The sequence below is a fragment of the Purpureocillium takamizusanense genome, chromosome 1, assembly GCF_022605165.1.
Source record: "Purpureocillium takamizusanense chromosome 1, complete sequence".
NCBI lineage: Eukaryota > Fungi > Ascomycota > Sordariomycetes > Hypocreales > Ophiocordycipitaceae > Purpureocillium > Purpureocillium takamizusanense.
In genome coordinates, this window is record NC_063068.1 from 5,977,081 (window position 1) to 6,004,428 (window position 27,348).

A 27,348-nucleotide genomic window follows, 5' to 3' on the forward strand; every position below is an offset into this window, starting at 1 on the left:
GGCGAATGAATGTCTCCGAGGGGAAGAAGACCACATGGACCAGCCGTGGTCGGTCGTTTTCCCCCTGTTCCACCAAAGGGCTGGCACATGGTAGTAGTAGGTACGAAGAGGCTGTTTGTTGCTGCTTTCCGGTCAATCATACGGGAGCTCGTCCCGCCAAGGATAGCTAGCTATTAGCTGCTCCTGTGGCGCAAATGGCATATGCATGGTCGTCCGGACTGTCCGCCTCACGCTCGCTGACAGGCAGCGTGCATGCATGCCTTGTGCCTCAACACATGGTTGAAAGAAGCATCACCATCAACAGGCTACATCCTGGATGGAGAAATTTGTTCTGGCCCCTTCGGCTGACGCTGACCGCGGTGCTTTTGCAATTCGGAGCACGCATGTACGTACGTACGTACGACTCCATTCTATAAACTTTTTTTCCCTCGCCAAGCCGGTCGGTCGATGCCCAGCCAAGCGAGCAACGCACCTCCGCGGCGCGGTGCGGCCGGGAGTCGGCCCATTTCCCGGCCCCACCACTCCGAACCATCTCCGGCATCCGCCCCGCCGCCCCGGCGCGGCTTTCCGAGCAACGCGGCCACTGACTGACAGGGCTGATGATACCTTTATGCCACTCACTGGTTTTTTCCTTCCATCCATACCACCATCATGCACGTCTCCCGCGCTCCCGTCTTCTGCCACATGGCTTGTTTAGCAACGGCGTGGCGCCCCCCCCCCGGCCTGGGCCTCCTTGTTGTTGTGCTTCTTCGTGCGGCACAGCAGACTCGACTCGTTACATCCTGGCAAAAGTTTTATGTCAGTGGATATGCTCGTTCGTTTCCCCGGCACGGCGCGGGTCCCCGCGGCACTGACCTCTCCAGCGGCGTCAAGCCCAGAACGCGCATTCCGTTGGCGAGCACGATCCGCGCGGCGTCGTAGAGCGCCATGCGCGCCCGCATCAGTTCCCGCTCGCTGCCGACGACCTGGAGCTGGTCGTAGCTGCTGCTCACGACGTGTGCCGTCTTGAACAAGTAGGTCAGGATCGTCGTCGGCTCCAGCGTCCGCAGCGCGTTCTTCACCACATCTGGCCACTGCGCCAACATGCGCACCACGTTTGTCGCGTGCGCCTCCGTGAGCAGGGCGAGGTCCGCGCCGTCCAGGTCTTCCTCGGACAGGGCCGCCCGGCGCTTGATGGAGCAGAGTCGCGCGTGGGCGTACTGCAGATACGGCCCCGTATCGCCCTCGAGCGACGTCATGGCGTCCATGTTGAAATCGTAGTCATTGATCCTAGTACAGCCGTCAGTCATATACTTCGTACTGCCACAATATTTTCACAATCTAGGTTGCATCGAGGCCACGACGAACCTCTTCCCACTCATGTCCTGGACCATGACGCCACTGATACCCAATATATCGGCCGTCGCCTCGGGGTTCTCTATCTGAGCGTATTTTGCCTCGTTCTGCCTCATCTTCTCGTGCATGTAATCGGCGCAGTCTGCAAAGATGTCGTCCAAGCTACGCCGTCACAACAATTAGCTTGGCTGAGCGGCTGGCAGCCGGGGGAAGTTTCGCTCACAACTTGGCCGTTCCCTTCCTGGTGCTCATCCCCCGCACGAGGCCGAAATTGACGTGCTGACACCTCTTGGCGACATCTTGATGCCCCAGGAGCTCCACGAGCTTGAAAAGCTGGCTCAGGTGCAGGTTTTGAGCCGCCCCCACCACGTAAATCATGTGGTCAAACTTGTACTTTTCATACTGCGGAAGTGTGGTGGTGTCAGACGACGATTGTCGGTGCCGAACTCATGCAGGATTCTAGAAGTCGACCACTTACTCGACCGAGGAGCTCGCAAATATCTCGCGTGAGGTATAGAGCTGTGCCATCCTTCTTTCTGAAAGTCGTCAGCAACGATGCACAGTCCAGGCCAGTAAGGGGCAAGCCACGGACGTACCGGACCAGGGTGATTCCCAGTTGCTTGCCCTCCTTGCCGGGCAGCAGCTGTGTAAAGTCAACAAGCACGGCGCCATTATCTTCCCGGGTAACCCCCTTCGCCTTGAGCTGCTCGGCCATCTTCGACATGGACTCCTCGCTGACTTGGCTCTCCCCTGAGAAGCAAACTTAGCAAACTGTTTTCATGCCGATCGCTCGAATACATACCGCTGTATTCGTCGAAGTGAATGCCCAGCCGCGAATATGTTTCTGTCGGAGCAACGTCAGCGCTTCGTGCTACCTACGAACCATTCCAGCCATGGCTCGTTAGGAACACATCAAGGCTCACCTTGATATCGCGCGATGCTGAGGTCTCGAAACCGCTGCCACTGTGCCAGTGTCTGCTCATCCCGATCGGTCTGCCCCAGTTTTAGTTGCAGCATTTGTGTCAAGGGAGGATACCAAATACCATGTGTCGAAAGTAATTTCGCGCCTGCTCATCCAGACTGTTCGCCTCGAGCTCGCTGACGTCTTCGCCAGCCTCTTTCTTGGCCTTGATCGTTTCGTTTTCCTCTTTCATGTCCTTGTTGATCTGCACATAGAGCTTGAAGAGGTGATCAATGGGATTCTTCTTCAGCTCTTCCTCGCTCCCGTTACGTTCGTACGCCACGGCGAGCAAGCCGTATTGCTTGCCCCAGTCGCCGAGATCTTTCGCCAGCATCAGTCACAGCTCTATCTCCGTGCTCGAGAAAGGAAACTCACAATTGATCCTGAGAACCTCCCATCCATTGGCTTCATATACATTGGCCGTGAAACTTCCAATTATGGTGGACCGGATGTGTCCGGCGTGGAACGGCTTGGCGACGTTGGGCGAGCTAAACTCAACAATCTGGGCTGCATCAGTACGAATATTGCTAGTAACATCTATATAGGGTTACGCACTATTCGTTTCCGTCCCTTGCTCGGGTCCTCGGGGTCCTTCAACCCCCCAAAGTCATTTCGGCCTGAGCGTTTGTTAGCACCGAGGGTCTCTTCAAGTTGATTCTCCAATTCAGGGCCTACCATAACCGACTCCTCCCTGGCGGACCATTGGTAGTACTATTGACGAGAGGGGCTCGGCCTTGACGAAGAACGACATGAAGGAGCCATTAACTACGGGTTTCGCGAAGAGGGCATCGTCGGTGGGAAACTACCTCTCCGAGTTAGCATTCGCCTCATTATAGGTTTCGAAAGTCATTCTCACGCTTGCACCCCATTCATTGGCTAGGACGTCTGGCTTGGACCCTTTGAGTCGGAGTGCCGGCACGGCAATGATGAAGTCACCCTTGTCGAGGCCCTGGGTGCGCATGACGACCGAATATAGAGAGGAAGCGGAGACGCCCGAGATTCCCGCCAGCACGGTACTCAAGTGTGCCCTGTACAGGTCGAGGGGGTTGACGTCTGGGTGAGCGTGGGGGAAGGACTTTGTAACACTATCCAGCGATAGGTTTTTAATCCGCTGGGCGAATAATTCCATGACTGTTTTTCGAGCCATTGTGATATATGCCGATGTGTTTGATGAGGATTCAAGGACGACGTCTTCCGCCAGTTGCTCGGTGCGAGTGGCTAAGCCGGGAAGCCGTTTGAGCAACGATATGAATAACGCTAGAGGGGCGTAAGAATGGTTTGGAGCTCTTCCAGGGTCAGTTTGCAGTCGTTCAGGTTTGACGATTCGATGCGAGTTTGTTTTGCGAACGTAGAGCCTAGAGGCTGGTTTTGCACTGCGGTGGAATACACTAAAGTCTGTGACTCAAACCATCAACTTTTATCAGCTGACTCCCACTGAAGCCGACATCGCTACAGGTTTGGTGATGGCTATCCATCGTCACAATTCGTACAAGGCCGTTGAAAGATTTCCAGACGGTGGATGCACTGGGTTCTTTGGCCCCTTCTCTTTGCGTTGAAGTATATTTTACAATCCGCGTCACGATGTCGCGTGTCGCGTCCTTGCCCTCACTCGTTCAAGCAGCGCAAATGGAGTCGCTAGCGTCCCATGGGTCCTGTCGCTTCGAGCTGCGTCGTCAAGATGGGACTGCCCACTTCCTAGACACTATGTATAATCGTAGGAGAGAAACCCCGTCGTCTCCGCCAAACGCTTGTGCGCCTGTCAGAGAAATTGGTGGAGGTGTCGGGTCCTATGTATACATCCACGGACGGCGTCGCAACATGTCGCACGGATGCTTGACATGACAAAACAAATCGAGGGCCTAGTCTGGGACCCGGCCCCTTGCTTCGTGCATGCGTTGCTTCTTGGGCTCACAGGGTGTGTGTGGTGACTCAAGGCTGGAGCCGCCTCCCTTTTTTTTTTTTTTTTGCCTGTGCGTGAGATGCGTGCGTCACACGGATGTGGGCATTGGGCAAATGTCCATCTGCATCACATCGGGCCTAATGCATCATGGCCGAACAAACAGACAGCAACCATTCGTAACCGAGTGATGTGTGAGTGAGAACCTGACGGGCTGGGCATCCGGATACCCGGGCTCACCCGGCGTCTCCAGCGCATGTGTGACTCCCCTCCTCTGACGTCGGTTGCCTGCCACGCATGGGCCTCGCCTCGTCATCGCACACGTCGAACCTCAAGCAATCGACTGTCGGCGGTGGTATGCAAGAAGGTTTCGGGGGCAGTATCGCACCCCAGGCGTCAGGCTCAGTCGGGAAACAAGGACAGCGTCGTGCCGAGTGCGCGTAAGGCGGAGTGAGGCTGCGAGAGATACAGTCCTTGATCCATATGTATAGGGCGAAGTGCACAGGCTACCTAGTATAAGGGACTGCTAGGTGGACGGGACGGGACGGGCGGTAGTCAAGTTTTATTGTATGGACCTGTTGTACGGAGAACAATGGACGGGATGAAGGACGGGATTTTGCGATGCTGGCTGGCGTGTTGTAGCCCGCACCCAACCAAGTACCACCTGCCTCCACTGCTGTACGTTTTCCGGCACGCCAATACTTCGTATGCCTTGCTTTATATTAGCTGCGCCTTCCCGTCTTCACCTTGCAGGTATCATCAGGTACCTGCTATTCGATCTTGGGCCGCTGAGCTGGCCGCCCACGTGCACGTGCAGTAGTACAAAGTATACATACTGTACGTCTACTAGGCAAGCCAACTTGCAAGGCGGCGTCACGGACCTGACTGCCCGACCGACGTCAGCGGACGCCTAAAAGGAGCAGCCATCCATTTCACATGCCCGCCTCCCCGGCTCCCCGTGCTGTGCGTGTATGGATGGTCCATTCTTCTGCCAGGACGCCCCAACTGACATTGCCTTCTGAGATTCCTACACCATTAGTACCTAGTAGTACTGTGCCAACTATAGCACCTGTAGCATCTCTACCTTAGTACCTTACTAAGGTAAGTAGGAACCTTGGGAAAATGAGTTGCGTTCGTACTTCCAAGGTACCTAGCGGTACAGGTAGTGTGGCGGCGCGCAGCAGTCAATGTACAGGTAGTAATCGGGCGGACAACAACTAACTGTGGCAGCTGCCTGACGCGCCCCTCCCTCCCCTCCCCTCCCTCCCTCCCTTCCTTCCCTCCCGCGCGAAACCGCCCGCCGCGCACACGGCCAGAAAAAATCCACCTCCGCCGAGCCTGCTGCTGGTCTTTTCTCTTGCCCGCCCCCTCTGTAGTCTTCTTGCGACTTTCCACCCGCCACTCTCCAAGACAAAACCTCGTCTACGCCGCCGCCCGTCCACTGTCCACTGTGCACAATTGCGACCGCCCTCCCCATCGCCAGAATCCAGCGTCCGACGACATCCGCTTCGATCGACCGACATCATGCCTGCCAAAAAACAGTGGGGTAAGCCTTGCCAACAGCCCCCGACGTTCTGTCCTCTGCTCCTCTTCCCAATTCCGTCGTCGCGCGGACGCAAACACGTCCATCGCAGTAGTTTAGAATGCCGCCCTTACGGAGGCCTTTCCGCTGCCCAACCGATGCGCTGCAGTGGGGATCGACTGCATGCAATCCCGGCATAGCACGCTCATGCCGGCTTGTCTGTATCCTAGTCGCATCTTGCTGACCGCTACTTTACCACAGACGAAGAGGAGTCCGACTCTAGCACTCCTCCTTCCTCGCCTCCTATCAATGCCGCCCGCCGCCGCCAGTTCGGCGACGAAGAGGACGATAGCGATGTAAGCCTTGGACCCTACTCCTTCAAGACTGCGCCTGTTCGCGCTGACCCCCATGTCCCATATAGGTGCTCGAGTCGTGGGACGCCGCCGAGGATTCCGAAGTAGAGCGCGAGAAGGAGCGCAAGGCCGCCGAAACCAAGGCCAAGCTCGCCGCCGAAGCCGCCGCGAACAAGAAGAGCAAAGCCGAGCGCATCGCCGGTCACCAGGCTGAGCGGGCCCGCCAGCGTGCCGAGGAGGGTGAGGAGAGCGAGGAAGACGACGAGACCGAGGCCGAACGCCGTGAGCGCCTGCGCCGCACCGAACAGGAGGCCGACCTCCGACATGCAGAGGATCTTTTCGGTACCGTGGGCCTCAACAGCGGCCGAAAGGCTCCTACGATTGGTGCCGCCGTCGTCGTCGATTCCAAGGATCCCACCAACACCGTGAACCTGGCTGCTCTCCCGCTTTTTAACCCTCAGACCAAGAAGCAGTTCGAGCAGATGCGCACCACCCTTGCTCCCATCATTTCCGGCAACGGCAAGAAGGCCCACTATGGCCTTTTTCTCGAAGAGTTCGTGAGGGAGCTGGCCAAGGAGATGAACAGCGACCAGGTGAAGAAGGTTGCTAGCGCCTTGACTCGTCTGAGCAACGAGAAGATGAAGGACGAGAAGGCTGCCGACAAGGGCGGCAAGAAGTCCAAGGCCGCCAAGACCAAGACGTCTCTGGTCACCAGCCGCCCCAACACAACGGACGTCTCCACCTATGATGAAGAAGCGTTTGGGGAGTAAGTTGGGCCCGGTCCTTTACTCTATGCCTGCACTTGCTAACATATTCTGCAGTGATGACTTCATGTGAAGCAACCAAAGGGTTTCACACTTGGCTGCTTGCCCCCTCGTCGCTGGCATATGACATCAACGTACTCGATTCGAATCAGGTGTCGGTTCGCGTCAATATCAGCCTGCCCAGCAGCGTCACGCGGGCAGGGATGGACATGGGGCATTTTAGAATGGCCTTGCGCCTATCCACACTCCGGCTCAGGCTCCGACTATGATGCCGACGCCAGCCTCCAACACAAGCAACAACGAGGGGCCGAGAGATGCGGATGGCGGTGGGGGCGTGACTTGAGCATGTAATGAGAGGTGCTCGCATGGAACTGGGGGCATTTATAGATGAATTCTTGTCAGAGGGCAAACGGCAGACTGTTGCTCGGCTTATGGCTGCCGTCTCCCTCCTACAGCAGGGACCACGACAGCAGTAAGGACATGCTTGAAAGGGGGAAATGTGACCAGGATTAGAATGCAAAAGCAACTCGGCCTGAAATTGATCACCATTTACATGACACCACCAGAGCAAAACTATTTTGTTTGAAGGACAGCTTCATTATTGAATTCATGTTCGTGTCAGCGCGTATAAAGCTAGGGTATCAGATCACTAAAGAAGCCATTGCCCACACTCGACCCTACTATACAGACGCCAGTCATGATTACGCCTTCCAAGCATACGCGGGAGACGTGCTAATTCGCCCAAACGCCATGCAGAAACGCCTGTCAAGAGCACGAGCTCTCAGTCCCACCTATTGTTGCTGTACATGTTCCTCGCACGCCTGTTGCGGCAACCACGCCATGGCCGGCCGCCACCTCGCGCCTCCTCACAAGCAACCCAAGAGTAGAGAAAATGCCATCCATGTCAAGCGTGGCGGCCTGATGATGGTGAATGACGCCGCGACACTTTTAGACCACGTTGCCCGCCATGCCCATGAAGAGAGCGTGCACGGCGAGCGAGAGCGTCCAGAAGCCCACCTTTTTGAAGCGCCGGACGCGGCTCTGCTGGTCCTCGACGTCCTTTGCGAACGCCTCGTACGACTCCGCCGACGCGTCGTCCATGAGGCCGCAGTCGAACACGGTCCAGCTGCCGTCAAAGTCGCTGAGTCGCTTGACGATGCGGCAAGCGATGGGTATATACGTCTTCTTGGCGTTGATGTAGGCGACAATGGGCCGCACGAGCGCCTGGTTGATGTAGGATATGTCGCGGGTGAAAAGCGGCACGGCTGCCTTGACGTCGTTGAGGTGAATCCGCATGTCCATGATGAGGTACCGGCGGTCCTCTTCCTCCTGCTCGCCCTCGCCACCATCTTCAACCGGCTGCTCGTCAAGGGCCTGGCCAGATGCTTCAGACAGGTGGCCAGACCGTAAGATATCCGGCGCCGTGTCCGCGGCCTTTTGCAGGAAGCGAGCCCGATTCGAGATGACGGCTTCCTCTAGTTGGTCGTAAAAGTCAGACATGACTTTCGTGATGCCTTCATCCGTGTCGGCCGGGAACATGACGTCGGCAACAATGTCGACGTTGCCTTCGTAGATCCATCCAAAAGGACCCTCCACACCACGGTTGAGATGATCGATTTTCAGGCCGTCTATCCTCAGCCTGCTGAACTTTTTCCAGGCACTAGGCTCTCCCACGCCAAGCATGGCCCCCTGGCCATTGCTCGACACCACACCATGAACCTGTCGAGGGTGAATCGTGAACAAAGACCCGTCGAATGACCCCGACATGTGATTGGCCGACAAGAAGTCATAAAAAAGCCACTGTTTTCGTAGCTGTGGCAGCTCGCACGAGTAGATGCTGACGGAGAACGGCCGGAAGCCGTTTGGTTGGTGGATGGTCAGGAGGAGATCTTCGAGTTTGAACGACTCGATCTCAAAGTCCCCGGGTTCGTGGGTATGTCGATAGGAAAGAGGGTCGACTTGCTCCACGGGCCACACGACCGAGGTCCGATCGAGGACTCCGCGTACCCCGGTGACCTCGACGTCTTTCAGGAGACCCTTGCCGCTCCACCAATTGATAAAGGACAGCGTGACGTTGACATTGGCGATGGTCACGTCAAACTGGGTGTAGTTTCCATCGTCTTCTGCGTCATCCGAGCCAGCAAGCTGAGCCTGTCGGCCTGCGGCAGCAACCGCAGCGGCGTCGGACGATCCCTTGCTTACTGACGACTCGATCTGCCCGGGGCGCCTCGAGACGAAGACGTTGCGAAAGGCTATCACGCCGTTTTTCCATTTGGGTACAATAGCCGACTCGAAAACCACCGTCACGCCGGCGGACTGGGTCAGGTAGTCGCCGACCCATTTTGCTAGTGTTTCTAATAGCGGCGACGGTTAACTTTGGTTTGGGTCAATGGGATAGAGACACGATTCGTACCTTGAGCGAACACCGTATTGATGGAGAAGATGAGCAGCGAGAAGAATGTCGTGGTCCCGACAAGAATCCACACCAGGTGGCCAAGCATGAACCACGACACAAATGCCCCCCACTCATCAGCGTTCCAGGGCCTCATGCTTCTGATAGACATCCACTTGAACCGAACCCGCACTCGTTCCCAGAAACCGTTGGCAGCAGCCAAGAGCTCCTCCTTGGAAGGTCTATGCGGCATCTTGGGCAGATGAAGGTACTTGGATACGGAGGCGGCGATCGACTCAGGCTCAGCGTTGGGACCACCTACGTCCCCCGGGCCCGTCGCGAGTTTGGCATGCTTATCGTCATGACCGAGTGGTGTCGATTGCCTATCCGGATTCGGCTTCGGGGTATGTTTTTGTTCGTATGAGGCGTATGAGCGGTGTTGCAAGCGCCATTTTGAACCAACGCTGGAGCCGCGGCCGTTGCGTTCATCGGCAACCGGGGGCGCCCATCTGGGCGGCTCAAGGCGCCTCGACGAAGAGACGGAATGTGCGAGCCCCAAAGAAGGCCTATATAGGTCGTGTAAGCTTCGATATGACGATGATCGTTGAAATGCCGCCGCGGATGGCGATAATCGGCCTGGGATCTGCAGGAGCTTGCCGCGCATGAAGCCGAAGCCGCCCGCAATTCGAGGAGGCTGGATCGCTGCGACGGAGCGGCTTCCGATCAGCCAGGAAGGGAAGCCCTTAGTCATGTTTCCAGCTCATGGCGCCTGTCTGCAAAGACAATGCACCGATAGGTAGGGGATGGCAGTGTCCCCGTGGCGAGAGGTGTCGTTTTGGTCCTGGTCGCCAGCTGGACGTGGTGGAAGCTTATAAAAGTCGATCCATGACGCGCCACTGGATGGAGGTGCTACCTAGTAGTTACTGCTCCTACCTACTACCGGCACTGGTCGTCTGGAACCTTGGAACGGGCAGTGGTGGGCCAGCCCAATCGATAAGCCCCGATAAGCCACCACAAATTTTCGAGCGAGAGGTGGGTGGGCAGGTGGCAGAACCGCCAGGGCGAATTGGCGGTGGACGTCTTGGACCCTGTCAATTCTTCATCGACCCGACCGTTTCAATCGCCAAGAGACGAGGTTTCTGCGATTCCGCAAGCGCACCCTCGCTCCCGCTCAGACTGCCGTCTATATTCCCCCCTTTCATTCCAGAACCTGTCGGCCCCTGGACTCGACACTGCAGTCCGCGACGATGCCCGCACCGACGGCCTTGAAAAAGGCGGAAGAGACCCCGCTCCAGCCCGAGGTGTCTCTTGACGAGCAGGGTAAGGACCGTCTTGATGCAAGGGCTCCAACTCGGCCACGGGCTGACACAAGATTCAGAGAACGACGATGAGTTTCTGCTCGATGCACAGGATGCCATTCCTACAGAGGCGCCATCCGCGGCACCGCAGGATCCGGACGGCGACGACGCCATGGCGATCGATGAGGAGGGCCGGCCACGATTTGCGCCCGCCAGGGATATTGTACGACCAGCATCTCCGGCATTCCTATTTATATTTCGAGGTGCTTGCAGGCTAATACTTTCTCAGGACCCTGTAACTAGGGTGGAAACTCGCAAAGTCCCGGTGCCGCCTCACCGGATGACGCCCCTCAAGCAGGCGTGGCCGTCCATCTACCCGCCACTCGTCGAGCACCTCAAGCTGCAGTGCCGGATGAACATTAAGCGCAAGACGGTGGAGCTGCGCACGTCGAAGCATACTGTGGACACGGGGGCGCTGCAAAAGGGCGAGGACTTTGTCAAGGCATTTACCCTGGGTTTCGAGGTCGACGATGCTGTCGCTCTTTTGCGACTGGACGACCTTTACATCGAGACATTCGAGATCAAGGACGTAAGGACCATGCACGGAGACAGCCAGGCGCGCGCAATCGGCCGCATTGCCGGCAAGGACGGCAAGACCAAGTTTGCCATTGAGAACGCCAGCCGGACGAGAATCGTGCTCGCAGACTCCAAGATTCACATCTTGGGTGGCTTCAAGAACATCCATATGGCGCGCGAGTCGGTGGTCAGCTTGATTCTGGGCAAGCCCCCGGGCAAGGTGTACGGAAACCTGAGGACAGTCGCAGCCAGGATGAAGGAGAGATTTTAATGCGTCATGAACGAAAGCGCTTGGTTACGGTCTGCCTCTATTTCGGTTTCATGGTATTCCCGGCGTTAGGGAGGGGAGCATTCGCATACATCTATACAATGCACGGGAGGGGGATCTTACGAATAGCTTTGACATGATGTTGGTAGCACCACCTACAAATAGAAAGTAAGGATGCCTGGGCGACGGACGTTCTTCGGAGACACCACGGTCAGTCAGGTGTGTAGTAGGCCAAAGCGATGCGACAGCCGCAGGATATGAAGCAGGGCACCCTTATCAGTGCGGCGGCAATAGTCACGCCGTCCGACAACGGATGCGTGCGATTAATGCCCGAGCCTCAGGACAGTCTCATGATTTGGGAGCAGGGGCTGATCGTGCACTGGCAGATACAGCCTGTACTTGGCTGGAGGAGTCCACGGCTACGACTAGAAGAGTACCTACAGGCGGCCGCCTAATAGCGTCGTGTCAGAGGTAAAGCCTTATCGCCGGCGTGAGACCTTTTTTTCTCTTTCGCGTCAACCGCAAGCACCCTAGCCTGGCGCCAGGCCCCACCCTGACGACGTGCGTCGTCGTGACGAGCTCCGCTGCCGGCAAGCAACCTTAGGCCCATCAAATGGTGAGGTGGGCGAACCCTACTGAGGAGAGGAAGGTATGGAGACCTGACCTGTGGTGTGGACACGGACGGGCATGGATGGACCTGCCGGGCCAGCCAGGTCGCAGCATTGGGAGCACGCTGCTGGAGCACCTACCTGTCTGTCCACCCACGGGCACCACCACCACCACCTCCTCCTCCAGCTCAGTGCACCCACCAGTGCCCGCCGCCCAGAGAGTGCGTGAGTGGCACCACAAGCCCATTGAGCCTGCTGGCCAAAAACATCTTGCTGCTCCCTTTGTCTCCCCCCATCCGTCTTCTTCCATCCTCAACAAACACTCTGCTCTTCGCATCACAACATTCGGGACCGCGTTCTCGAGATTTCCTACTGCACACACCACCCTCAATCCCAGGTGCGTATGTGTTATATCCCAATTGCTCTGCCCCTCCCTTCTGGACGACCCCTCGATGCTCGCACGCCCTCAGTTTGCAAAGGCGTACGAGTTGCCCCTCCACAGCTCAGCTGGCCGCTCAACAGCCCCCCGCCACGGCTTGCAGCTCTCGTGTGAGGCATATCGTGAGCACACCACCGGCTACCCGCCGATTGAGTCGCTGCAGTATGGCTACTACGGACCTTTTGTCGTTGACGCTGCGCATTGCGTGGCCACACGCCTCAGAGCTTGACCCCGCCAGCTTGTGTCTCACGACGAGTCGAGCGGTGCTGCTCCTGCCCGCCACCGCGCCTGCTGCTGGTGCTGTCGTTGCCACTGACGCTGCTGCCCCGCCCCCACTATCCCACCTCACCGCAACCCTCTGCGCTCTGGCCGCCTGGGCTCGCTGCCAAAACAACGGAATGCTGACGTCGAGCTCCAGAATCTGCCCACCGCCTTGATAGCGACAGTTGTACAAGATGGCCATCACCAAGGTCCACGCTCGCTCCGTCTACGACTCCCGCGGTAACCCGACCGTGGAGGTTGACATCGTTACCGAGACTGGCCTGCACCGCGCCATTGTCCCGTCCGGCGCCTCTACCGGTTCGTCCCGATCCTCACCCGCCACTCCGTGCCGATGCAATGCGTAACCGAGAATTCTAGGCCAGCACGAGGCATGTGAGCTCCGCGACGGCGACAAGTCCAAGTGGGGCGGCAAGGGCGTCACCAAGGCCGTTGACAACGTCAACTCCATCATTGGCCCTGCCCTGATCAAGGAGAACCTCGACGTCAAGGACCAGTCCAAGGTCGACTCTTTCCTCAACGGGCTCGATGGCACCTCCAACAAGACCAAGCTCGGCGCCAACGCCATCCTCGGCGTCAGCCTGGCCATCGCCAAGGCTGGTGCTGCTGAGAAGGTGAGCGGAACCTCGCCGGTCCTCGGGCGCAGCCGAGTACTAATGGCGTTTTGCAGGGTGTCCCTCTGTACGCCCATATCTCGGACCTCGCGGGCACCAAGAAGCCCTACGTCCTGCCCGTTCCCTTCATGAACGTCCTCAATGGCGGGTAAGTCTATGTCCCTGAACTCCCTGCGAGAAGTAAGACCAAGGTGCTAATGACGGCTCCCCAGTTCCCACGCCGGTGGCCGCCTTGCCTTCCAGGAGTTCATGATCGTCCCCAGCGCGGCCCCCTCCTTCTCCGAGGCCATGCGCCAGGGTGCCGAGGTCTACCAGCAGCTGAAGAGCCTGGCCAAGAAGAAGTACGGCCAGTCTGCCGGCAACGTTGGCGACGAGGGCGGTGTCGCCCCCGATATCCAGACCGCCGCCGAGGCTCTGGACCTCATCACTGAGGCCATTGAGAAGGCCGGCTACACTGGCAAGATGAACATTGCCATGGACGTCGCCTCAAGCGAATTCTACAAGGAGAAGGAGAAGAAGTACGACCTCGACTTCAAGAACCCCGACAGCGACCCCACCAAGTGGATCACCTACGAGGAGCTCGCTGCCATGTACTCGGACCTCTGCAAGAAGTACCCCATCGTCTCCATTGAGGACCCCTTCGCCGAGGACGACTGGGAGGCGTGGAGCTACTTCTACAAGTCGGAGAACATCCAGATTGTCGGTGACGACCTGACGGTCACCAACCCCCTCCGCATCAAGAAGGCCATCGAGCTCAAGGCCTGCAACGCCCTGCTGCTCAAGGTCAACCAGATCGGCACCCTGACCGAGTCGATCCAGGCCGCCAAGGACTCGTACGCCGACGGCTGGGGTGTCATGGTGTCTCACCGCTCCGGCGAGACTGAGGACGTTACCATTGCCGACATCGTCGTGGGCATCCGATCTGGCGAGATCAAGACGGGTGCTCCCTGCCGCTCTGAGCGCCTGGCCAAGCTCAACCAGATCCTCCGCATCGAGGAGGAGCTGGGCGACCAGGCCGTCTACGCCGGCGCCAACTTCCGCACGTCGGTCAACCTGTAGAGGGTGCTACTCATGTTTTGAGCAGCGTGGATGTAGCTGGCGCTTGCAAGGTTCGCTCCGAGGCCTGCGAGGGGCGTGCCTTTGAAAAGAAGCAAAAGGAAACCCGGGATTTGGCCTACGTAGATAGAAGAACGTCGCAGCTAGTAGGGACACTGCAGATGAAGCGATGAACAAAAGTGAAATTTAAGCAAGATGATTGCATTGCTGCCGACTGGTGATCCATCTGAGCAATTCATCAGAGACGAGGACGAAGTAGCGCGGGCAGGCTGCGCAGGGACGAACTTGGGCGGTCGCTGACTAACTGGAGCATGGAGGCCAAGTGCCCGCCTCGCCCGCCAGCATCCATCCGGCACTAAGGATGATGCGCACCCACTGTGGCTGTCACCACAGCAACGACACGGTTTGCATAACAAACCTGGTTAGGAAACCCATCTCATCAACCCACCCACTGCCTCACTGACACATGCGCGCGTCAACATCTATCAGCCAGTCCCGTAACCCGATCGCGACGACCCTCGGCTATAGACTCGCCATCCACGACACGACACGACACGACACGACACGACACGACATACAAGGAAACGCCGCAGGAGCTGGTCACGAGCCAAGAGAGCAGCCCACCATGCCGGCCACGGGGGACCTCATCGACTTCGACGTGATTGAGGGCCACAAGGAAAACATCCAGTCCTTGCCCGGCGGCCGTTCCGCGAAGAAGCTCGCCGACCTCTACTCGCCCTCGCCCCTGCACAAGCTGTCGACGCCGACGCCTTCAGACACGAAGAACGTCAACGACTGCATCCGCGCAGAGTACGAGGCCGAGGTGCAGAACATCTCCGAGTCAGACGATCCCCTCGATGTGTTTGACCGGTACGTCCGATGGACGCTCGACGCGTACCCATCGGCGCAGGCAACGCCGCAGTCCCAGCTGCATACCCTGCTCGAGCGAGCGACCAAGACCTTCATCAGCTCAGCCCAGTACAAGAACGACCCGCGCTACCTGAAGCTCTGGGTCTACTACATCCAATTCTTCTCAGACGCGCCGCGTGAGACGTACATGTTCCTGTCTCGTCACGGCATCGGAGAGGGCCTCGCTTTGTTCTACGAAGAGTACGCCGCCTGGCTCGAGGGCGCCGACCGGTGGGCGCAAGCGGGTGAGGTGTACAAACTGGGCATCGAGCGCGAGGCCCGACCAGTCCAGCGGCTGCTGCGCAAGTTCAAGGAGTTTGAGGAGAGGCTCGCCCAGCAGCCTGACGGCGCGGACGAGCCGTCGTCACCCGCGCTGCCTACGATGCGACCAGCTCTAGCGGCCAAAATGGACCCCTTTGGGGCCGCTTCCCGGCCTGTCGATCCGCAAGCGCCACGGCAAACGAATGGGATCGGTGGGTCTGGGCCCTCGTCGAAGCCAGCCAAGTCGAAGCTGGCCATCTTTTCTGACGCCGACGCGAAGCCGGCTCCCCTTTCGTCGAGGAGTGAGGGCTCGAAAGGTTGGGACACCATCGGCTCCTTGGCCGACCGCAAGAAAGAAAACACGATGGAGCCAAAGCCATGGGTTGGAGAGACGCTCAAGGCTGGAGGGAAGAAGAACACGGCCGCGGCAAAGATGGCCGTGTTTAGGGATCCGGTAAGCCCTCCCCTTTGAGCCCCTTCTCATCTTACGCCCAAATGTTGATTTGAATAGAACTAATTTCTTTTATTGGCATTGGCGTTCTCGTGTATTTCAGTCTCTATCTCAAATAAACAACATCGTCGTTGTTCCTTCCAAGAATCAAGTGACGGTGCACCCGCAGACGGGCAAGAAGGAATGCATCTTTGTTGACCTTGCGGCCATCTACCCGACTCCGGAAGAGCAAGGCACGGAGCTGAGTTTCGAGGAGATTGTCGCCGCGAACCGGGGCTGGCTCGACCACACCTGGGATGAGGAGACGGTGGACCGCAGTATCGTGGCAGAGCCTGACCGTGCGCTACACGATATCGACGAAATCAGCAGCGACATGGTTGATAAGCTCGTGGTCCGGCAAGATGGCCCTGTCTATGACGAAAACGGAGCCATCATTCAGCCGCCGCCTCGTGAGCCCCGGGCTGGGAAGAAGAAGAAGCTTATGGAGATGAACGAGACGCAAATTAGTAAGTAATCCGTGACGCTTCTTCGCCAACATGCGCATCCTGACACCATCACAGTCAAGGCGAAACTCGACTCTCCTTCGGGGCCCAAGCTGCGCAAGAAGCAAGCCTCGGAGCCAACAATGACCCTCCACACGAAGGCAGCCACGGATGACATATATGATATTTTCAATGCGCCGCTCAAGCCGGTCGGCCATGAAGAGGAGAGCGCTGACGAGGACGACTACGAGACTGATGGGGATTACACAACTGACGCCGAGAGCACGGGCACCACGAGGCACGTTGACAACGCCGAAGACGAGGCATCTGATGCCAAGAGCGTGAGCGAATGGTCCGAGTTCTCAACTCGTAGACATATCCCGGACATTGGCGCCCACGCCAACGAGGGCGAAGAAGGAGAGGACGACACACACGTGTCCAGACCCCACGACGAAGGCAAGCCTAAGGAAGACTATGACCAAATGGACCGAGTCACATCTCAAGAGGACGCCGACGTCGAGACGCCTGACGACGAAGCGTCCCCTCCTCGAACCCGTACCGTCTTCGTCCCAGTTCCACCCGAAGATTATGATCCCCCCACGCGACCGTATAGGGACCCGGTCGAGGCGGCCAATAATCGACTACCGTTCATGACGCCGATCACAGAGAGGACAGAGGTGTCTCTGGACGTGGATGCCGACGACGATTCGCGCTTCAAGACGCCGTGCAAAGGCGACGATGCTTCGCCCGCTGTGCGCGAACCCCTGGATCTGGAACCGCTCAGCAGCCCCTTGCGGGATGCTGAGTTTGACGAGCCTCCGATTCCCAAGATTCCCGCTTCTCTGAAGCCAAAAGCTGCGGCTCCGCCCTTCAAGACTTCAGCCAAACCTCTCATGCCCAAGGGCCCCATCATCAAAGAACAGCAGTGCAACCCCGTGGATGAATTGATCCGCCTGGAGATCTTGGACAAGATACAGCCGCCGCTAGCCTCGTACGCCGGTTTCCACGACCACCGTGAGGAAAAGTATGAGCACGGGGGCGAGATCCGTAAGTTCGCCAAAGCTCTGACAAGAGCTAGCAGAGGCAGTGCGGATAAGACCACCCCGGTCCCAGAGCCTGTCGTCATCGATCTGCCGGGCACGAGGAGCGTGTACACGGTCAAGCGGGAGTTGGGTGCAGGGGCGTTCGCACCAGTGTACCTGGTTGAGAACTCGGCGCCCCACGAACAAGACGATGACGAGAATTGCGTTGTGGCCATGGGCAAGGGCACGTTTGCCGTGAATCATCGCGGCGAGCTCGAGGCCCTCAAGATGGAGGCGCCCCCTTCGGCCTGGGAGTTCCATATGATGCGCGTGGCGCATACTCGCTTGGGCCCGCAGCATCGAGCCAGCGCCAGTCTCTCTTACGCACACGAGATGCATCTTTACCGCGACGAGGCCTTTCTCTTCCTGCCATATCATCCGGACGGTACCCTGTTGGACGTGGTCAACCTCTTCCGCGCGGAGCCCTCGGGCGTCATGGACGAGCAGCTGGCCATGTTCTTCACCATCGAGCTCCTGAGGACTGTGGAGTCTCTGCACGCCAAGGGCGTGCTCCACGGCGATCTGAAGCCCGACAACTGCCTGCTGCGGCTGGGCTCGGCGGCGGCGGACCAAGCCCTGGCCACGCAGTGGAGGGCGGACGGCGGCGGCGGCTGGTCGTCGAGGGGCGTCGTCCTCATCGACTTTGGCCGCAGCATCGACATGAAGGCGTTCGCGCCCGACGTGGAGTTCATCGCCGACTGGAAGACGTCGTCGCAGGACTGCGCCGAGATGCGCGAGGGCCGCCCCTGGACGTGGCAGATTGACTACCACGGCCTCGCGGGCATCGTGCACTGCCTCCTCTTCGGCAAGTACATCGAGACGGCGCGCTGCGACCAGGGCGGCCTGGGCAGGACGGGCCGCAAGTACAGGATCCGCGAGAGCCTCAAGCGCTACTGGCAGACGGACCTCTGGGCGGACTGCTTCGACGTGCTCCTCAACCCGGGGTCGCACCTCGAGGCCGAGGACGCGGGCAGGATGCCCGTGCTCCGGTCCATGCGGGCCGTGCGCGAGCGCATAGAGTCGTGGCTCGAGGCCAACTGCGAGAGGGGCGTGGGCCTGCGCTCCCTCGTGGGCAGGCTCGAGGCGAATGCGAGGAGCCGCAAGTGAGCTCGAGGTGAATTTCACTCCGTTTTTCTGTTTGTTTGTTTGTTTGTTGGTGTCTTTGTTCATAGCCGCCCTCTGTATATGACGACGTCGATGATGCATAGGGTCTGGACCGTGGTTTGGATGTTGAGAAAGCCGGGGCGCGCGCATTTCGTAATCTTTCTTGTTTTGTGGCCAAGGACCGTTTCGGATCGAGGCTGGATGGGACGAGCTGAAAAGTGCATCTGGCTATTATTGGACGGCATTTGCGATGAATACCCTGAGCTGCTTTTGTGTGTCGTATGCTATTATACAATGGATTTTGCCATGCCTTTGAACGCCGTGTGCCCGCCTCACTGCTCGTCCATCGTACAGAGAGCCATATTTGTGACCTGATATCACGCACCAGCAGTGACGACCTCTTCTTCAGTCGGTCTCGTCGTCTGACGTTTCCGTCTTCGACTTCCTCTTGCCCTTGGGCTTGGCCTTGGCCTTGCTCCCGGCGCCGGCGCCACCACCCCCGGCCTTCTTCGCGACCTTGGCGACCTTCTTGTCCACCTGGTCCTGGATCTTACTGCGCTCGCCCACGCCCTCGGCCTGCAGCCTCTTGGCCGTGGCGAGGAACTCGTCGCCGTCCGGGTCCATGCCGATGAGGCTCTCGAGCAGCTTGATCTCGTCGGCCCAGACCTGCTTGTCCTCGACCGACTTGCCGTCGGGTCCCTTACGGTCGATGGGCGTCTCGAGCACCATGGGCAGGCCGCGGAAGGCGTCGTGGTTCATGATGCTGTGGAAGGCGCGCAGCCCGAGGAAGCCGGTGCCGATGTTGGCGTGCAGATCGCGGTTGGAGTTGAAGGGCGCCTTGCTATCGTTGACTGCATCGCATGGGCGAGCGGGTGCGTGCGTCAGCTACGTGAACAGACGGAGACGGGTCTTAAGGGGCGTGGGTAGGGAGGGGGTGGGGGGTTTGATTTAGCTTGGAGGCATGTGGTCAACGTACGGTGAAAGGCCTTGAGATATTTGGCGCCGACAACGTCGTTGAAGGCGTCCATCGTCTTGTCAAAGGCCTCGGGCGTGCGCAGGTCGTGGCCCGCGGCGAAGGCGTGGCACGTGTCTATGCAGACACCGACGCGATCCTTGTCGTCGACGAGGGCGATGACGTCCCGCAGGTCCTCCCACGTGGCTCCGATGACGTTGCCCCCGCCCGCCATGTTCTCCAGCACGGTGACGACGCTGCTCGTCTCGCGGTGCGCCTTGTTGAGCTGGGCGGCGATGCGGGCCACGGCGGCGGGCCTCGCGTCACCAAGCGTGGACCCCGGGTGGAAGTTGTACAGGCGCACGCCGAGCTGCTCGCAGCGGCGCAGGTCGTCGACGAAGCTCGCGTACGCCTGGTCGGCCTTTGCGGCGTCGGGCTGCGCCAGGTTGACGAGGTAGGAGCCGTGGGGGAGCGCGTGGGCGCCGGCGTCGTAGCCGTGCTCCTTGCAGTTGTGCAGGAAGAGGTCGCGCGCCTCGTCGGTCATGGCCGGGTTGTCCCACTTGCGCTGCGACTTGAGGAAGAGGGCGAAGGCGTTGGCGCCGATGTGGACGGCGTTGGGGATGGAGTTTTGGACACCTAGCGCAGCGAGTTATTGCTGTGTTCAACAGCTTGGTCCCTTCTGCCAATCTACTCATCTATCCATCCAGCTCGCACACGTCTCACGTACCTCCGGCGGCGCTCACATGAGCACCAATGTACATGGCCTTCTTCAGCGACGCCACGGCGGTCCGCTCGGCGAGAGGCATCCCGCCCTGCTCGTCCTTGCTGGCCTTGGCCGTCCTGCGCTTCTTGGGGGCTGGCGCGGCGGGTGTGCCGTTGCTGTGGCCGTTGACCTCGCCGTCGTCTGCTTCTTCCGCGGCGGCCTTGCGCTTGTGCGTAGCCTTGGCAGCCAGGCTCTTGACCTTTGCCACGGCTCTGGCGAGCGGCTTGGGAGCTTCGCCCTCGTTGTAGTTGACTGTAGGCTTCTTTCGTGGTGACGAACGGGCCATGTTGAATCGAGGCGGCGGCCGAGGCTGGTGCGAGACGGCGTACGGTCGTGCGTGCCTGTGCGTTCCTGACGTCGTCGAGTGACGTTGGTGGCTGGAAAATCAGCTGTCCAGGGGGTAGAATAAACGAGAACAGGCGGTTTGTCGTCGGCCTGAGCTACCGTACCAACTTGAAGCACCTGCGGTTAGTTGACGCGCCTGTGGTGGCGCGAGCAGAAGCTCAACGCGCGGTCAGGTGACATCAATTTCAATTACCAACCTGGGCTGGGACAGTGCCCTGTGTCCTCCACACACAGCAGCGGCCGCCATCACGCCATGCAGCCGGCTGACGTCTCGCTAATAAGAGTAATGTCGGCACCTAAACCATCACACACCGGTCTGTATTACAGAGCCCGCACGAGGGGCATCAACTCCCGCCCGCGCAAACGAATCGAATTGCCAATCTGACCCGTCGCCGTTCTGCGCTCTACTTGTACAATGAACCATTACACCTGTTATGGCTTGTCCTCGACATTGGGGCTGAAAGACCTGAGCACGGCAATACAGTGACATGGAACAAGAGAGAGAGCGAGACAAACACACACGCACACTACATACAAGGTTCACGAGAAAATCTCCAGCTCCGGTACCTTGCCGTTGGAGAACTGATTCTTGTACGCCGCAAAAAGACGCTCCACCTCGGCCACATACAGGGCGTGGTACCGGTCAATCTCTTCCTGTGCTGGCTGCATGCCGTGCGACTCATTGACTTCGATGGGCTTGCCGACAACAACGTTGACCTGCCGGCGGTACGGCATGAGCCCAACATCATAGTTAAGCAGGCCGCGCCCGTGAAGCGCGGGGATGGTGAACTTGAACACCTTGAGCAGAAGCATCTGCAGCTTGTGCACCATGGGGTGCGTTTTCGGGCTGAGCTGGTCGTAGAGATCGTTTTCACCAAACCCAATTACGGGCACTAAATCCGCCCCGGTGCGAAGCGCCATCTTGATGAAGCCTTTGCGGCCCTTGAGAATCAGCCGCAAGTGGCCAGGCTGCGCTTCCAGCGACTCTCGGGCACCGCCAATGACAATGGTGACGGCGCGTCCCTGCCCGTCGTTGTTTGGTCCACCCCGGGACAAAAGGTTGCGAATCGATTCCTTGGACACGCTCCGGATGCCCATGGCCAGGATCCAGTCCCGGTAGAACGGCAGACGGAAGTTGGAGTCGAGCGTCAGGAGGCTGTTGGTGATGCCGGGGAACTTGTCGCCGAAGCCGAGCGCGTTGGTCGCAAAGGCACACCACGCGCCGTGGGAAATGATGCCATGTGGGTGGTAACCAAGAATGTACTTGCGGTTCGGTGGCAGGTCGTACGTCTTGTGCAGTGCCATGGGGAAGTATCCCGCGAACAGCCTCCACAGCGGCAGCGAACGCAACCATTCTGAACGATACGAGAGCTTCCCATCCATCGACGCCGTCGACATGGTCAGATGCAGTAGGTAGGGTACCAAGATAGGCCACAACAATGGGTTGGCGCACGTGAACCAAAACATGGACACGAGGACGACAATGGACATGCAGTGGAAGAGCACAGCTCCTGTCTGCAATCGCCGCGTTAGGGGCACTCGTAAAGGTGCGAAGCGGATGCCGCCCGCCCTCCAAGCCTCTCGCTCATGTCGCCCGTGAGAATGTTCGGTTCTGAGCGGCGGATAAGGCGTGTCACTGTCTATCGGCTTTGGCCTCGCGGCTGGCTGTTCCGTCTCCTCGCAGTGCGCAACGACTGCAGCGTACGACTTGCTCTCGCCACTTGTTGCTTTGGGCCGTTCTGACGACTCGTCGCCGGCCGGCGAGTCCTGTTCAGCCACATGTGTTAGGTGCCGCATACTCAGGCATCGTCTTTTAGGGCAGGTGAGGTACCGTGAGGAGGGTCTCGTCACTGCTTTCCTCCTGCAGCAGCGCCGCCGTTGAGCTGTCGACTGGATTCGGAATCGTTGTTACCTTTTCATTGATGCCAGGCTCGTCTGTCTCTCAATCAGTCAATAACCTGCGCATGCTGCCGTGTCCCGATTCTGTTTCCAAATCCGGCCAGCCCGAGGGTGCAGTCGCAGCTCGGCCGGGCGGCTTGAAGACCATGGCGACGCCAGACCTCCAGCTCGAGGCCTCGCGATCGCCCGCTGCTGAGAAGCACAAAAGCACGGGCGGTACTCACCCAGCGGTAGAGGCTCAGCCTGCGCGACGTGGGCGCTCGCCATCTTGCTCAGCAGCTCGGCCGCGCAGGCGTCCAAAATGCTTGTCGAGCTTGCAGAGCTTGCAGAGCTTCTCAGAGGGGCCGGCAGGGCAGGGCGCTTGATGCTGAGGCTGGAGATGGCTCCGACGAAGCTCAAGCGTAAGCTCTCGTAGCTGGCCGAGCGTGTGCGCCCGTGGAGGGGGAGGAGTCGTGGAGCCGAGCTGAGGACAGATCCTCGGTTGGCAGATGGGTAAGGTGTGTACCTGGAGTGCTAGAGGTAATAAGGCATACGGCATAGACGGGCGACTGGAGTGCTGAAGGAAAGAAGTGCTCAAATGAGCTTGTTGCAACGTCGGTCTCGGTCGGGTTCGCGTTGAAGGGGTACTAAGCGGCGACTGCCCTGATGACGTACCGACCGACCGACGCAGGTGCAGCCCACCAGGTGGCGCCGGCGCTTGGCCAGGCAATCGGGTGCGGCGAGGTACCTACAATGTATCTTGTCTGGCACTTTATACAGAGTAGGTACGTCAGCACTACGAGAACCAGTCCAGCGCAGGCCCAGCCAGCACGTGAAGACGGGAGCGCCAAAGCATCATCCCATCGACCTGTTACCTTTAGGTACCTACTGAGGCACCCAAGACACCTTACCTGTACCTTTAGTCGTGCCTACTAACCTACCTAGAGGTTAGTAGTATTGAATGCTGGACAGAACTGGCAAGTGTAAAGGCCAACGAGGTTAAGCAGGTACAAAAGGTGCCTTTTTCCTGCCTGAAAGAATTAGTCGCTTCGACGACTTGCGCAGACAAGGGAAAAGAATCCTACTAGGCAGGTAGCATACTAGGAGGAACGCCCGTATCGGGCTGTGGGGGGGCGACATCATCAATCTCAACAGGGCCAAACGACGATGCATCACACCACTCCAGTTGCGATCGGTGACAGCCATGGCCCTCGAGCGCCAATTGGTTCAACGACTGATCTTCTTCACCGTAAGCAATCCCAAACTCAAGTTAGACCCTTGTTCCTGCCATGAGGCAACCGAAACTGTCTGGAGAAAACGCACACCAAGCATTGTATAATACAGATGGGTGTTACCGGAAGACACCTGGGCGCACCAAGATATGAAAAACAATCACCCCGTTTGTCTCCCGCCTTGTCATGGAAATCCCACAGAACTTTGCCTTCCGGTGCCGGTCCCATTCATCGCTGAAGCTGCCAGTCGCCCGTTCTGAAATCCTGTAAACGCCCGTACTTGATACCGTTTCAGCTCCCTTGCTCTGTGAGCAGCGAGCGACATTGAAGGCAGTCGAATAAGTCTACCCCTGCACGCCGAGTCATCCTCCATAATGTCGTGCTGTGCTGTGCCGTGCCATCCCTACCAAGAAGCCACTGATAACAACCCCATCACGACGTGGTCGCCCCGGTCGCACCGTCCTCAGGCGTCCCAAGCTGCTTCTTCAACCCCGCCACCTCTTCCTCGAGCGACAAGACCTTGTCTGTCAGCGACTTGAACTTCTCTTCCATCGTCTGGATGTATGCCCAGACGCTCGGGTCGCTCTGCGCAAACATGTTGCCGCTATCGCCGCCGGCTTGCGCCCCGCCTGGTGCCCGTCCATGAGCATAACCCGCCGTATTCGGCGCCGAAAACCCCGGGTGCGACAGCCCCGGGAGCTTAGGCCGAGGTTGCCCGCTGTGCGGAGATTGGAGCTCTGACGCCCGCCTTCCCGCTCCCTGTTGTTGTTGCTGTTGCTGTTGCTGCTGAAACTGCTGCGTAAGGCTCGGAGAGCGTTGCCGTCCGATGCTGGACGCTTCGTGTCCTGGTACGCCGGGGCTCAGCGGCTTGGGACTTTCCGTCATGCCGGACTGGGAATACATGCCTGAGTTTCCCGCCGCCACGGGGACGGATGAGACGCTCGTGTTGGCGGTATGACTGCTTGCCATGCTATTTGGGATGCTCGAGGTGCTGTTGGTCGCCGTGCCTGTCGCCTGGCTCAACCCCAGGTTAGGAGGATATAAACCGCCAGGTGCTTGTGGCCGCGGTCCGGCAGGCGGATACGTGCGTGCGTGCGCGCCGTATCCATCGCCGGATCCAGAAGGCTGAGTTCCCATACTGGGCAGGCTCTGTCTCCGCAACTCTTCGTCGTCTACGTTGTCGTAAGCCATACTTGACAGCGCAGACTCGTCACCTTCGCCCATGCCCCCGTCCAGCTCGTCGCCGTCGGCAAAGCTGCCCATGCTAGCTCGCCTTCCCGCACAACCGCCAGCGCCCTTGCTGTGTCGCGCCAGGGCATCTCCTCTGGCGAACTTGCGGTCGCACTTGGGGCACACGTGCGGTTTCTCGCCCGTGTGCAGCTTCCCATGCCTTTTGAGGTCATGGAGTCGCCGGAAGCGCATCTGACAGTCTGTGCAGACGTACGGCTTCTCCTGACTGTGTGTCAACAAGTGGCTTTTGAGGTTGTGGTGGCGCGTAAACTCGGTGTTGCAATAGGGGCACCTGTGCTTCTTGCCCGTCCCGGAATTCGGGGAGCCCTGCGCCTGCGAAGGCATGGGAAAGCTCATTCCCCGCGCAACCTGCTCTGACACGGCACCCGATGCCTGTAATGATCCTGGATATGACAGGGACCCCGGCTGCTGCGGCCGCTCATCCTGCCCAGCCACCTGCTGCTCCGACAGCTGGTCCCCCTTGTGACTGTCGACTTCCATAGGCGTGGGACTCTCAGTAACAGGCACAGCGCCCAGACTAGTCGCGCTCTGCGGGCTCGTTTCGCCATTGCCATCGGGGCGGTGGGCATCTCCAGTAGGTATTGATAGTGCTGTGACGGCTTTGACGGCCGGCTCCATGTTGGCTGTTGGCGCGATTTGTGGCGCGTCCGCCGGGCGGCTTATGGCTTGCGTCGCGCCCGACATGAGCGATTCGAGGGCGCCGTGACTCGGGTTGGGGCTGGTTGGTCCAGGAGCAGCAGCGCGCTCCTCGTTGCGCTGTCGGCGCTCGTCCTCGAGTGCTGCGGCTCCCGTTAGGGGTGGCGGGGAGGCTCTGGCCGCTGCGAGGGCAAGGCGAGCAGACTTGGCAGGCGATGCAAAGATGCCAGAGCTATGCGCAGTCGGCGAGCGCGGCGAAAGGGTGTCGGATTCGCGCTGTCGCTTGGGCGGCCTTGCGACAGGGTCCGCGATTGAGTCTGCGACGACCGCAGAATCGGGTGGAGGGGGTGATGATGGTGTCGAGCGAGAGGAAGGACGTGCTTCAGCTGCAAGGACACCGGCGCCGTTAGATGCCATAGGCGGATGGTAGGGCAGCAATGTGATGTTTGGTCAAAGGAGCGTTCGTCAACAACAGTCGTCGTCGCAGTTGAAGGAGAGCTCGGTCAAGGGCGCATGGCCAGACGGACGGATGTTGTCGGTGTGGCTGGAGAGAGTGGCGAGAGCTGTCGCCGCTATCTGGTTCGGGTCCAGTCTCGTGCGTGAGAGAGAGTGTGTGTTTTTTTCGGCAGCGGGCGCGCAAGCTTTTTGGAAGGGGGGGTTCCAAATGCGTTGAGGCGAGCGCGCGAGAGGTGTGGCGTAAAAGTCGGCCGGCGCGACGGCCGCTGACATTAATTGGGGCTTGCCCAAACTGCACTCAAAAGGCAAACTGGCCGACTGATTGGCACGAGTCACGGTGGTGATGGGCACGACGGTGCACACAATGAGAAGGGATGAACGACGGGGGATGATGAGAAGAGGAGAGGGAGACGGAGAGTAAGAGTGAGAGTGACGAGCGAGGAGGGATGATTGTGACGCAGTGCTTGGAGGACCGAACGAGCTTGCCTGAGAGGTGGGCATGGGGAGGAACTGGGCTGGCTGAGCAGGATCGGGTGTGCTGCGCTGTGCTCCAGGGCTATCCGTTCTGTTGCTGCTGCTGCTGCTGCTGCTGCTGTCGCTGCAGCGGGTTCACTTGAGGGAGGTACCCATACTTCGTCGGCGTCGCAGCGAGCCACCGCCCGACCACCCGGGGGGGGGCACGGCCAGAGACGGGTGGGATGTGTGCCAGGATGGAACAGCAGGCCGAACTCTAGTACCTACGGTAGGTACCCGTAACCTCTCCTGGGCTCGGCCTGCGTCCAATGCCGTGACCACAGTGGCGGCGGCCTAATCGATTTCTATTGGGTGGTCGGCCATCAGGTCCAGCACTCTGCGGCTGGGGCTGGGGCTGGGGCTGGGGCTGGGGCTGGGTCGAGCAAACCAGCACAGTCATCAGTCGTGCTCGCACAGCAAGTACAGGGACTTGGCCTGACGGGAGCAACGGAGCGGCCTCGCGCGCTCATGTACAACGCCAGTACAGGCTGGCTTGTCTGTCGCCCATCACCACGAGGTTCACAATGGGAAGACGCCGTCTACCACCAGGCATGTTAACCCAGTTCCGCGGCGCCAGCCGGTAGCCGAGCATGCACGAGATGCCGGCGCTGCGGCCCTCGTAAGGTTCCTCGTCTGAACCTGGAAGGCCGCGGCGCAGCGGGTGGAGGCGC

At 59.1% G+C, this 27,348-nt stretch overlaps 9 protein-coding genes across 14 annotated transcripts; 4 read left to right on the forward strand and 5 right to left on the reverse strand.

Annotated features, from left to right (window-relative positions):
* Window positions 1-365: 365 nt before the first annotated feature.
* Window positions 366-4,862, reverse strand: SYR1_1 (Arginine--tRNA ligase). 2 transcript variants are annotated; one of them, XM_047982764.1, is made up of 13 exons: window positions 3,153-4,862; window positions 2,972-3,098; window positions 2,852-2,913; window positions 2,672-2,798; window positions 2,379-2,617; window positions 2,259-2,328; window positions 2,138-2,179; window positions 1,932-2,085; window positions 1,814-1,871; window positions 1,559-1,737; window positions 1,348-1,497; window positions 856-1,269; window positions 366-782 (listed from the first exon to the last, which is right to left on the reverse strand). In XM_047982764.1, the coding sequence occupies exons 1-13, from the start codon at window positions 3,441-3,443 to the stop codon at window positions 776-778; spliced, it is 1,920 nt and encodes a 639-aa protein (XP_047838730.1). In that variant the 5' UTR covers window positions 3,444-4,862; the 3' UTR covers window positions 366-775. The 2 variants fall into 2 exon arrangements, with proteins under 2 accessions (XP_047838730.1, XP_047838731.1); XM_047982765.1 differs by having other exon boundaries at window positions 2,972-4,862.
* Window positions 4,863-5,452: 590 nt separating this feature from the next.
* On the forward strand, window positions 5,453-7,390 carry HCR1 (Translation initiation factor 3 subunit J component). The gene is made up of 4 exons (XM_047982766.1): window positions 5,453-5,739; window positions 5,977-6,071; window positions 6,137-6,834; window positions 6,890-7,390. Exons 1-4 carry the CDS (start codon window positions 5,718-5,720, stop codon window positions 6,903-6,905), a joined length of 831 nt encoding a protein of 276 aa, XP_047838732.1. The 5' UTR covers window positions 5,453-5,717; the 3' UTR covers window positions 6,906-7,390.
* Window positions 7,391-7,413: 23 nt separating this feature from the next.
* Window positions 7,414-10,408, reverse strand: MDM31 (Mitochondrial distribution and morphology protein 31, mitochondrial precursor). The gene is made up of 2 exons (XM_047982767.1): window positions 9,246-10,408; window positions 7,414-9,186 (listed from the first exon to the last, which is right to left on the reverse strand). The coding sequence occupies exons 1-2, from the start codon at window positions 9,973-9,975 to the stop codon at window positions 7,781-7,783; spliced, it is 2,136 nt and encodes a 711-aa protein (XP_047838733.1). The 5' UTR covers window positions 9,976-10,408; the 3' UTR covers window positions 7,414-7,780.
* Window positions 10,178-11,557, forward strand: PNO1 (pre-rRNA-processing protein pno1). The gene is made up of 2 exons (XM_047982768.1): window positions 10,178-10,544; window positions 10,603-11,557. The coding sequence occupies exons 1-2, from the start codon at window positions 10,472-10,474 to the stop codon at window positions 11,367-11,369; spliced, it is 840 nt and encodes a 279-aa protein (XP_047838734.1). The 5' UTR covers window positions 10,178-10,471; the 3' UTR covers window positions 11,370-11,557.
* Window positions 11,558-12,187: 630 nt separating this feature from the next.
* On the forward strand, window positions 12,188-14,638 carry ENO1 (Phosphopyruvate hydratase). 2 transcript variants are annotated; one of them, XM_047982769.1, is made up of 5 exons: window positions 12,188-12,371; window positions 12,832-12,992; window positions 13,053-13,306; window positions 13,363-13,454; window positions 13,519-14,638. In XM_047982769.1, the coding sequence occupies exons 2-5, from the start codon at window positions 12,869-12,871 to the stop codon at window positions 14,363-14,365; spliced, it is 1,317 nt and encodes a 438-aa protein (XP_047838735.1). In that variant the 5' UTR covers window positions 12,188-12,371; window positions 12,832-12,868; the 3' UTR covers window positions 14,366-14,638. The 2 variants fall into 2 exon arrangements, with proteins under 2 accessions (XP_047838735.1, XP_047838736.1); XM_047982770.1 differs by having other exon boundaries at window positions 12,188-12,992.
* Window positions 14,639-14,815: 177 nt separating this feature from the next.
* On the forward strand, window positions 14,816-18,968 carry BUB1 (Non-specific serine/threonine protein kinase). Of its 2 annotated transcripts, none has more exons than XM_047982772.1 (3): window positions 14,816-15,986; window positions 16,044-16,489; window positions 16,544-18,968. In XM_047982772.1, exons 1-3 carry the CDS (start codon window positions 15,736-15,738, stop codon window positions 18,652-18,654), a joined length of 2,808 nt encoding a protein of 935 aa, XP_047838738.1. In that variant the 5' UTR covers window positions 14,816-15,735; the 3' UTR covers window positions 18,655-18,968. The 2 variants fall into 2 exon arrangements, with proteins under 2 accessions (XP_047838738.1, XP_047838737.1); XM_047982771.1 differs by having other exon boundaries at window positions 16,087-16,489.
* On the reverse strand, window positions 18,759-20,848 carry APN1 (DNA-(apurinic or apyrimidinic site) lyase). 3 transcript variants are annotated; one of them, XM_047982773.1, is made up of 3 exons: window positions 20,331-20,848; window positions 19,628-20,239; window positions 18,759-19,502 (listed from the first exon to the last, which is right to left on the reverse strand). In XM_047982773.1, the coding sequence occupies exons 1-3, from the start codon at window positions 20,650-20,652 to the stop codon at window positions 19,057-19,059; spliced, it is 1,380 nt and encodes a 459-aa protein (XP_047838739.1). In that variant the 5' UTR covers window positions 20,653-20,848; the 3' UTR covers window positions 18,759-19,056. The 3 variants fall into 3 exon arrangements, with proteins under 3 accessions (XP_047838739.1, XP_047838740.1, XP_047838741.1); XM_047982774.1 differs by having other exon boundaries at window positions 18,861-19,502; window positions 19,628-20,848; XM_047982775.1 differs by lacking the exon at window positions 18,759-19,502 and having other exon boundaries at window positions 19,505-20,239.
* A 403-nt stretch (window positions 20,849-21,251) lies between these two features.
* Window positions 21,252-22,877, reverse strand: DGA1 (2-acylglycerol O-acyltransferase; the record flags this gene model as incomplete). Its single annotated transcript, XM_047982776.1, has 3 exons — window positions 21,252-22,478; window positions 22,543-22,646; window positions 22,835-22,877. 3 exons carry the CDS (start codon window positions 22,875-22,877, stop codon window positions 21,252-21,254), a joined length of 1,374 nt encoding a protein of 457 aa, XP_047838742.1.
* Window positions 22,878-24,253: 1,376 nt separating this feature from the next.
* On the reverse strand, window positions 24,254-26,125 carry JDV02_001808 (uncharacterized protein; the record flags this gene model as incomplete). Its single annotated transcript, XM_047982777.1, has 2 exons — window positions 24,254-24,666; window positions 24,727-26,125. 2 exons carry the CDS (start codon window positions 26,123-26,125, stop codon window positions 24,254-24,256), a joined length of 1,812 nt encoding a protein of 603 aa, XP_047838743.1.
* Window positions 26,126-27,348: the final 1,223 nt, after the last annotated feature.

Bases quoted from the DNA above. Each gene is read 5' to 3' on its own strand.
- APN1 (XM_047982773.1), bottom strand. From the start codon at position 20,652: ATGGCCCGTTCGTCACCACGAAAGAAGCCTACAGTCAACTACAACGAG. The intron at 20,240-20,330 runs GTACGTGAGACG...TCGCTGCGCTAG, and splicing joins TCATGTGAGCGCCGCCGGAG to GTGTCCAAAACTCCATCCCC. The intron at 19,503-19,627 runs GTACGTTGACCA...CATGCGATGCAG, and splicing joins ATATCTCAAGGCCTTTCACC to TCAACGATAGCAAGGCGCCC.
- HCR1 (XM_047982766.1), top strand. From the start codon at position 5,718: ATGCCTGCCAAAAAACAGTGGG. The intron at 5,740-5,976 runs GTAAGCCTTGCC...ACTTTACCACAG, and splicing joins GCCTGCCAAAAAACAGTGGG to ACGAAGAGGAGTCCGACTCT. The intron at 6,072-6,136 runs GTAAGCCTTGGA...TGTCCCATATAG, and splicing joins ACGAAGAGGACGATAGCGAT to GTGCTCGAGTCGTGGGACGC.
- MDM31 (XM_047982767.1), bottom strand. From the start codon at position 9,975: ATGACTAAGGGCTTCCCTTCCTGGCTGATCGGAAGCCGCTCCGTCGCA. The intron at 9,187-9,245 runs GTACGAATCGTG...CGCCGCTATTAG, and splicing joins CAATACGGTGTTCGCTCAAG to AAACACTAGCAAAATGGGTC.
- PNO1 (XM_047982768.1), top strand. From the start codon at position 10,472: ATGCCCGCACCGACGGCCTTGAAAAAGGCGGAAGAGACCCCGCTCCAG. The intron at 10,545-10,602 runs GTAAGGACCGTC...CACAAGATTCAG, and splicing joins GGTGTCTCTTGACGAGCAGG to AGAACGACGATGAGTTTCTG.
- BUB1 (XM_047982771.1), top strand. From the start codon at position 14,829: ATGCGCGCGTCAACATCTATCAGCCAGTCCCGTAACCCGATCGCGACG. The intron at 15,987-16,086 runs GTAAGCCCTCCC...CGTGTATTTCAG, and splicing joins TGGCCGTGTTTAGGGATCCG to TCTCTATCTCAAATAAACAA. The intron at 16,490-16,543 runs GTAAGTAATCCG...ACACCATCACAG, and splicing joins GATGAACGAGACGCAAATTA to TCAAGGCGAAACTCGACTCT.
- ENO1 (XM_047982770.1), top strand. From the start codon at position 12,869: ATGGCCATCACCAAGGTCCACGCTCGCTCCGTCTACGACTCCCGCGGT. The intron at 12,993-13,052 runs GTTCGTCCCGAT...CGAGAATTCTAG, and splicing joins CCCGTCCGGCGCCTCTACCG to GCCAGCACGAGGCATGTGAG. The intron at 13,307-13,362 runs GTGAGCGGAACC...GGCGTTTTGCAG, and splicing joins AGGCTGGTGCTGCTGAGAAG to GGTGTCCCTCTGTACGCCCA.
- SYR1_1 (XM_047982764.1), bottom strand. From the start codon at position 3,443: ATGGCTCGAAAAACAGTCATGGAATTATTCGCCCAGCGGATTAAAAAC. The intron at 1,498-1,558 runs GTGAGCGAAACT...GTGACGGCGTAG, and splicing joins AGGAAGGGAACGGCCAAGTT to CTTGGACGACATCTTTGCAG. The intron at 1,270-1,347 runs GTTCGTCGTGGC...CGGCTGTACTAG, and splicing joins CAGGACATGAGTGGGAAGAG to GATCAATGACTACGATTTCA.